The sequence below is a fragment of the Mus pahari genome, chromosome X (genome assembly GCF_900095145.1).
Source record: "Mus pahari chromosome X, PAHARI_EIJ_v1.1, whole genome shotgun sequence".
NCBI classification, from domain to species: Eukaryota; Metazoa; Chordata; class Mammalia; order Rodentia; family Muridae; genus Mus; species Mus pahari.
Window position 1 is genome coordinate 43,401,974 of NC_034613.1, and position 9,271 is coordinate 43,411,244.

General features: G+C 40.8%; 1 protein-coding gene across 2 annotated transcripts in view; it reads left to right on the top strand.

Moving 5' to 3' along the window:
- Window positions 1–2,978: 2,978 nt before the first annotated feature.
- Phf6 (PHD finger protein 6) overlaps window positions 2,979–9,271 on the top strand; it is a 44,238-nt gene continuing 37,945 nt past the window's right edge. Inside the window, exons 1-3 of one of the 2 annotated variants that reach the window (XM_021188091.2) lie at window positions 2,979–3,199; window positions 7,374–7,557; window positions 7,790–7,891. In XM_021188091.2, coding sequence (XP_021043750.1) covers window positions 7,420–7,557; window positions 7,790–7,891 — 240 coding nt within the window. In that variant the 5' untranslated portion in view covers window positions 2,979–3,199; window positions 7,374–7,419. The remainder of the gene's footprint in view (window positions 3,200–7,373; window positions 7,558–7,789; window positions 7,892–9,271) is intronic. The other variant, XM_029534299.1, reaches the window with a different exon arrangement.

The following is a 9,271-nucleotide window of genomic DNA, read 5'->3' on the forward strand; positions in this document are numbered from 1 at the left end:
TATTCAGCCTGCATGTTTGTCAGTGTACCATGTGTATGCATGGCGCCTTTGAAGTTGAGAAGATGGCATTGGTCCCCCTGGGACTCGAGTTACAGGTGGTTGTGAGTCCTAGGGACTGAATTCAGGTTCTCTGCCAAAACAGCCAGTGCTCTTGACTTCTGAGCCATCTCTCTAGCTGCACATTGATTTTTGAGTCAGGATCTTGCAGCATAGCTCAGGCTAGCTTGGAAATCTCAAGGTCCTCCTGCCTCTAATTCCTGAGAGCAGGGGTTATAGGTGAGCACCCTCAGTCACATCCAGCCTCCACTTGCTGTGTTAGTAAGGAGCTGCCATGTCCCCTTTCAAATCTCTATAACCTCCAATACTAGTTGCCATACAGAAGCCATCTATAATGTTTGTTGAATAAATGGCTGGAGAGTAACCGGAGGCACAGGGTGGTGGAAGCAGATGGATCTTTTGAGAGTGGAGGCAAGCTAGAGCAAAGCAACTGGTGCCCCAGGGCAGAGCCAAGTGGATCAGAGTGAGATGGATGTATTAGATGATGTTGGTGCCATTGCTGAGTATGAAGTACAAAAAAACAGTAACTGGAGCCGGAAGGAGAAGAGGAGAAGAGAAGAGGAAAAGAGGATTGGTACTGGTGAATCACTAGGAGATCAGTGTGGCCTATGCTAGATCCCCAGGCATTAAGAGCAGGAAATAACAGGCTGCATCCATCAGTCATGCTAATTGGGACTGGTCACCACACCTGGGCCTGAAGGTAACTGAATCCACTGATAAAGCTCTTGGAACTCTTTTACTTCTCCCTGTCTGTAAGGTACTTACTGCTTACATCTCCTGTTGTAGCCATTTGTCTTTTTCTTAGTAGACTGTAAGCAGCTGAAAGGAAAAGCTGTGTCTTAATCATTATGGTGCCATAGCTGATCACAGTGCTTTGTACACATAGAGCAGTGTACGTCTCTGCCTTAGGCGTGCACCTTTAGCACATCATTCTGTATTGGTTTACTTGATGGCCTCAGTATTTAGACCGTGAACTCAGTGGGCTTGTGTCGGATTCATCTGTTTCTTTTCAGTTTGGAACTTCGTTTTGCAAACTTTTATTGGCTTAAATTGTGTTCAAGTGAGTGCATGGATGAAGGAATGGATGAAAGAATGGTAAGAATGTGGGACTTTGAGATGGCTCAGCGGTTAAGAGCACTGACTGCTCTTCCAAAGGTCCTGAGTTCCAATCCCAGCAACCACATGATGGCTCACAACCATCTGTAACGAGATCTGACACCCTCTTCCGGTGTGTCTGAAGACAGCTACAGTGTACTTACATATAATAAATAAATCTTTAAAAAAAAAAAAAGAATGTGGGACTAGGGCGTCAAAAAGACCTATGCTGCTCAAGTGCTGCATTTTCCCTTACATATTTATCTGTGTGATTGTGGCATCAATAAACCTGTAAAACTTGGGAGAAGGCCTCTGATTTACATACAGTTTAAATGGAATACTCATTGTGGATCTTCCTATGCAAATCTCTAGTCACTGCCTTAGAGAGTAACCCCAGGCAAAGGGCAATGGAAGCAGGTGGATCTTTTAAGAATGAAGGCAAGGTAGGGCAAAGCAACTGGTGCCCTATGCTTCCAGATCACAGGAGAGATGTGAAGGAAGGGGTGAGGGTGGGGAGCACAGGTCTAGGTGCTAAAATCAGGACCGACCGATAGCTCAGCACCTGCACTACAGAAAGATATCTTACAGCTAAATTGATTGACTTGTAGGTCCTCTTGAGTTCATTTGAATGAATCAATGTTACACTGCTATGGTTACTGTTTTCTTGTGCAATGAAATTTAAGGTTGACCTTGAAATGAAGAAAAGTAAAAGATTGATGGAACGACGTGTAAAAACATTGGATCCAGAGTGTAAATCCACTCCCATTGCAGGAAACATGGCTAAATAAAGACAGCTTTTTAAAGCCTCGCTGGTTCGTTAGATTTTTTTTTTCTTTTTAAAAATGGTTTTCCCTTGCAGAGGCCAGCAGAAAATAACCAAAGTTGACCCTCACATAAAGTATACTATGTCCCCAGACATTATTCTAATGTGATTTGTACATATTAACTCATTTCTCACAATATTTTGTGAGGGAGACCATTGCGTTCTCCATTTTAGAATTGATAAGTCTGAGGGACGAGAGGCAACGTGATCAAGGTCACAGAGCTGGACGTGAGGGAGCTGAGAGTCATAGACAGGAGTATGCCTCCAATAAGCTGAGAGAGAGAGAGAGAGAGAGAGAGAGAGAGAGAGAGAGAGAGAGAGAGCGCACTGGTTTAGGTACGTAGCTCATTTGTGTGGAATATAAAGAAAATCGCTCATCTTTTTTGATTATGGGAACTCCAGCATTTACAAAGAGCCAGCCAGCTATTACGGTAATACATGCTTCAGTTGCATCCTTAGTCTTCTTCGCAATAAACTTGGAAGGTATTTCATCCTCATTTCCAAGACATTCCCTCCTCCTCCTCCAAATAATAATAATAAGGTTGAGTGATTAAAACGATAAGCCCGATGACGGCCATGCAAAATGGGCAAACTGTATTGGGAGCTCTGTCTTTACCGGCAGTGAAATCAAGCGAAAGGAGGACCCCACAGGGATGCCAGGAGAGTACAATGAAATAATGGATGTAAAAAGGCCTCGACGAACAAGTGCAAGGGCTAAGGCCTGTGCATTTGCATCGCGGGAAAACCGGTTCCCCAGGACCTGGTACCAGGCTTTCTGGCCCCAACCCAACGCCTTCTCCTCCCAGTGCCCAGCTTTCTCTTCAAATCTCTTTCTCCGTCTCCTCCGCTCCTGCCCCCCAAGCCTCAGCCGGGCGGCAGAGCGGAGAATAGAAGGTCCGCGCGCGAGCAGGAGGCGGGGCACCCCAAACCTTTTGAGGGGCTGGTGTGCGCGCGTGCGCCGTCCTTCGGCGGCTTCAACCGCCCCGGCTCGGTGGCCAATCATAGTGCCCGGCGCGCTGGAGACGTCTCAACGTCCTGTGGGTCGTGTGCGTACGGAGGGAGGCAACGTAAGGGCGCTCGGCGAGCCTGTCTCTCCTCGAATGAAAGGAAACAACCCCTGGCGACAGAGCCCCGCTCTTCGGCAGTGCAGAAGAACCTACTCCCGCCTTCCCCGTCTCCCCTCGTGGGCGCTGTCCTCCCTTCGCCCAGCCGTGAGCCCCACTGGTGAGTTCCCCGCGGTAGCCAGGGGCCCCCCATTCTCTCTCTGGCGGGAGAAGACGAAGAGGATGGCGGTGGCCAGGCCGCCGCCCCTGCCCGTTGTTATGGGGGGACTGGCGGTGGTCTCCTTCATTGTCAGGGACCCCCAGAGGCGCCGCGCATTGTCGGTGCTCCCCACAGAGGCTGGCGACCTAGTGCCGCGGGGGCGCTGAGGGACATGCTAAGGCGGCAGCCTGGACTTCGGGGGAGGGGGCTTCACATCAGATGAGAGAAAAACTGGGATGGGGGCTTCAAAAAACTCTGCTGTCGCTTAGATGGTTTCAGTGGTAAGGAGGGTGACTACTTTCGAAGTGTAAGAGAAAAAAAAATTGGTTAGGATGGCATGAGGGTGAGCCTTAAGGAATGAGGGGGAGAAAAAGAAAAACTCCCCAGTAAGGGGAATCGGGTGAAAGTGATGGATAAGGAGATGCTTCAGAGTCAAGTCTTTAGAGGACGAACTCCCGGGGAAGGGAGGAGTGTGAAGAAGGTGATATTTTCCTGAATTCCAGAGACTTGGCCAAGGACAATCAGAGGAGGTGGGGGTGGTGGACCCCGACTTTCTCGCTGAAAGGAACCTACTGAAGTGTTGGGAAGGAAGAGACTTTTTCGAGTTTATCCAGCGCCTTGGTTAGAAGGAGATCTAGGAGGCTAGTGTGCGATTGGGGAATACATAACGGAGAGAATCCGCTGTTTCCTGTCTGGTCCTTTATTACATGGGCGAACAGCACAGCCTTCTTTTGCAGTTTCTATTCGTTTCGATATTCTGGTGAAAGTGAAAAACAAATCTTTTGATGTTTGAAAAGCCTTTAATTTTTCTCTGGTTCCTACTAATATCGGGTCTTATTCATACAGTTCAAATTTCTTCACTACCCTTTGGCTTAAAACAACTGGAAAATTCCTTTAGTTTCCTTTTGAATAACCGCAAAAAAAAAAAAAAAAGCAGTGCGAAGCATGTAATAATATCGTGCAACCAAATTCAGGTGCCCTTCCGGTACATTTCCTATTCATTTATTTCTCTTCACTGCAACTTTGCTGAGAGAAAGACCGTGTTATCTTTGGAGGATCGCACTTATATCTGTGAATTTCAACTGGCTTGCATGCGGAAGGTTTTTCATCTTCCGGAACTGCAGTTTTGTTTTGTTTTGTTTGTTTGTTTTTCGGTAGAAAACGTTCTTTTAAGATACTAGCCATTGACTAAGCTCTCGAGTTGGTTCTCGAATGCCCTCCTTGGTCATCCAGGTGGTTTCTACCTCGATGCTTCACAGCTTGGAAAATCGGAAATGCATTCATTGTTTCAGACGGGTTTCTTTTTCAGACATTTAAACAGTATTTCCCATAAAGATACTGTTGTTTCTTTTACCTTTACACATTATCCATAATGTTACCTTTCTTTGAAACATCTCATTGTCGGGTTAAAGTATTGAACTTTGAGCTTTGCCTGTTCTTGAAAAACCTTTAAATTAAAACGAAAGCACTCAATAGATGTTTTTGAACCCCGTAGTAATGCTGATTGAATGTCCTTATTCTGCTTAACCCTAGACCACAAGTGTGACGGCAGTAGATAAAAATCTGTATTTTTTTTGATAGACAGTTTTGCTAGGCGTCATTGTTTCCATGATGGGCTCTGCTGCTGCATGGTTTATAGGGCAGATGTAAAAAATCAGCAAGCTCTGCACACATGCATTATTTGAATTTTAGTGGAAAAATCCAATTAGTCATTGCATAGCAAGGCAAAATTTTAATCGTTTGTTGCACATTTGTGTGTTTCTGTTCACTTTCAAATAAAATATAAATTACCAAGAAATACGTGAGTGTTTTACAATGCAAAGTAAGTATATATGTGTGTTATCTAGAAAAGCAGGTTCTGAAGATTAAGATGAATAAATACACTGTTAGTAAAAAGAGGCAATAGTCAATAAAGATAGAATGGAGGGGGTACCATTTCAGAGTCAATTTTGGGAATAAAGGATGATATCCCCTCTAAGAATTTTGCTTATCTTCGGCCATTTTTTTTAAAGCTAGTGCTGGGATTGTTTAGAAACAGCACATTAAAGATGCCTATGAAGATAAGATTTATAATGTAGCATCTTTTCAGCTGCCCTGGATGACCTGGAGAAATGCTGAATATATCATGGTGACTTAACAGTGCCTATAATTCATTGCATGGTAGTAAAGAAAACACATTTAGAACTCCAGTAGCAGATCTGGGTGCTATTTATGAATCTTGGTGTTTTTGCATAGCTCTAAAAACTGGAGCAGCTATATTTTTCATAAAGCAAGTGGACATATACTTGCCAGAGCAAATGCAAACACACTTCCTCTTTTGTTTCTTTTGTTTCTTTGCTTTCTTTTTTTTTTAAATGCTAAAAGCTTTGCTGCCTATTTCCAATCAGTTTCACTGTTTATAGCCAGTGTTCTAAAATCAGTATTATTGAGAAGTACCCCATAGCACTTGGGAGACTGAGGTATTTAAAATTATAGGTAGCACTAAGAGTTTGTTAAACCCAGAAAAGGAGAGACAGCAAGACCTTTGAAGTCTTGTTCAAAAGCAAATAGTGGATATAAATTAATGAGAAGAAATGTTTTCTTTGTGGCTTCATATTACTTTATATCCTGATGATCCACCGTGAATGGCTCTGAATGGCGCATACCTTGCTGCTGCTGCTGTTGCTGATGATGATGAGGAGGAGGATGAGGATGATGAGGAGGAGGATGAGGATGATGAGGAGGATGAAGAGATGCTTCTCAGAGAGTTACCAACTAGTTAGTGAGCCAAGTCTCTAAGCACGATGTCCTGAGAATATTTAAATGTATATAAATGGCAATAACTGAATAAGCTAATTTGAAGACAGAAGTTTGAGATTCTATTGATTGTGATGAGTGTTATGGCAACCTGGGTCTGAGCCGCTTATTCCCAGTAATTGGACGAATTATACAGATCAAAATACTGATTTGAAATTTGTTGAGTGATGGTATTAAATGATCTGTGTTAAGAATGATGATCCAAATCTGTAGACTTATGTGTTACAGCTTTTCTTCCCTTTTTTGGTTTGACTGTACAACCTATAATTATAATCTGATCAAATGCGAGGCTCATTCAGAATTTTCCTTCCACTGCACAGCACTGCTAACTTATGTATGGAAGTTACTGCATGTAGGAGATCACTATCAAATGGGCTAGTAAATAGTGGGATCCTAAAGATTGCATTTTATGGTACAAGAGTAGAAGCTTTATTATTTCATTACAAGAAAAAGGAACAACAGCAATAGTCTAAGGTCAAAAACATGATTTTCTTTTTTTTTTTTTTTTTTTTTTTTTTTTTTTTTTTTTTTTTTTTTTTTTTTCGAGACAGGGTTTCTCTGTGTAGCCCTGACTGTCCTGGAACTCACTTGGTAGACCAGGCTGGCCTCGAACTCAGAAATCCGCCTGCCTCTGCCTCAAAAACATGATTTTCTTAAATTTGAGGTATTTCAAGTTTTAAAAATAATTGTTTCAAAGTTATGCTTAATTGTACTTTTAATACTTTATTTAGTATGTGAACTGGACAAAATTAAGCAATTAAAGAATTCAGCTTTCTCAATATTTTGTAGTTTTCTTTGTAGTTTTAAATTGTTCTTAGATCTTCATCATTCTGTTTCCTTGGTGGACATATATCTAAACTTGAAATTGATTTTTTTTATCTTTAATTATACTAGTGGATGAATTAATTTTGTGATCTTGGTTCTCTGGATGTTTTTGAGATGGGTCCTCGGGCTCACCTTGTGGTGCAGGCAGGCCTCTTACTCATGATTTTTTTGCCTGAACCTCCTAAGTGCTGAGATTACAGCCATGCACCACTATATGAAGCTGTGTTATATATTCTTATCACGCAAGAGGAATTTGATTTCACATATCCTCTAATTTGGATTTATTTTGATTTCTCTCAATGACTCTAGATTTGATTGCTTTCTCCCCACTTCTTTTTCCCTTTCTTAATATCTGTTATGTATGGAAGGCATCTTGGGTTTTTGGCATTTATCTATACTAATATTTAAGTAACTGTATTAAAACCTAGGTCAGACATTAAGCTACTTGTGTGATACGTATAAGCTAATTTTTAATTGAAATTAACCATTTTGTTGCCGTTCTTATTCTCTGTAGCATTTCTTGAGGCTTAAAGTGGCATTTTCTAAACAATTTAAAAATCATGTCAAGCTCAATTGAACAGAAGAAAGGGTCTACAAGACAGCGTAAATGTGGCTTTTGTAAGTCAAATAGAGACAAGGAATGTGGACAGTTACTGATATCTGAAAACCAGAAGGTGGCAGCACACCACAAGTGCATGGTGAGTATATTGGCATCCATCAAGAGACCTCAAAGCCATTCTCGAGAAAGAATCTTAATAACTAACATATTAGTATTACTGAATATGAAAAAAAAACGGTTAGATTTGTAAGAAATGGTTTAACACTATGTAGTGTCATTTTAATAGAAAATTCATTTTTAAGTCTAACATCTTAGTCATTGTCTTGATGTAATTATATGCGAACTGTAATTTTTTCAAATGTTATTTATAGCTATTTTCGTCTGCTTTGGTATCCTCACATTCTGATAATGAGAGTCTTGGTGGATTTTCGATTGAAGATGTCCAAAAGGAAATTAAAAGAGGCACAAAGCTGGTAAGTTGGTATTTCTGCCTCTTAAGCTTAGAATTATTTAAAACTCATGGAGAAGGAAATTTCTTATTTTAAAGTGTATTACTATGTAGATTTCCTATAACTTTAAATTGTGGGCTGTTTTTATTTTCTAGCAAGTAAATCCAAAGCTTGATTTGTTTACAACTCAACAAAAAGGAGTGAATCAATATCTTGAAATATTTCTTCTCAAAAGGAAAATCTTAAAGCCTGTGATCACTTACAAAATAAGCAGTTTGCTTAATTTGCATGTATCATGTTTCAAATCTTCATTCAAATGTAATTTTCATAATTCTGGTATATCTTCCCTTTTCATCATAAAGTTAGGATGGGTCATCACAGACTGAGATGACAGTGGCCCGTCAGCAGGGAAGTGAAAGTCTTGCTAACAGAATCTTGTTCTGGGGTTTGGCTATATGATACAGCATATATGACTTTGGATAATTTTTGGTGAATTTTCCAGGAATTTTTCCGAAGCTGCGCTAGAGTTATATTCCTGTAGTTATCTTTACCACCAGTAACCAGTGTGGCCAGCTGTTATATTGGTCCTTGGGAAAAGTAGCGTAATCTCAGTTGGTATTTACAACACCCGACTTATCACGAAGTACTTAATTGATTGAAAGATTTCTTTTCATTTGGCTGTTTTTTCTTGTTTGACCTCTTAATTGGAATTACATTCATTGTTGTAGTGAGATCTTAACTGTGAATGTTATCTTATCATCCCAACCCTAAACTGTAAATAAGAATAGAAAAGACCTGGGGATTTTAAATGTGATTTTCCTTTTTTTTTTTTGATGACTTTTCATTGCTTCATGTAACTGTAGTATGCTGATCTTTTTAAAGAGACCAGAACACCATATTTTTATTTCCTGGTCCTTAAAACAAATTCAGATGCAATAAGAGAATGCTATTTACTTGAAAACAGTGCTGTAAACCTTATCGCTTCGCATATTCTTTGTCATTATAAGAATCCTCCCTCTTCTTGATAAGATAAAATGGCACACTTGATAATGCCTCCTATAGTCAAACCTGGTATTTGCCCCTGATACTGACAGAGGATTAAGAAACTTGGTGCCATCATTTTGAATATTACATGAAGCAGAAGTATACATCTGTCAGTGGTGCTGTATTCAACTGAGATTTCAATTATTTTTATTTTTTATTTTTTTTTAAATTATTTTCTTTATTTACATTTCAAATGCTATCCCGAAAATTCCCTATCCCCCCCCCCCCCGTGCCCCTGCTCCCCTACCCACCCACTCCCACTACTTGGCCCTGGCCTTTCCCTGTGCTGGGTCATATAAAGTTTACAAGACCAAGGGGCCTCTCTTCCCAATGATGGCCGATTAGGCCATCTTCTGCTAC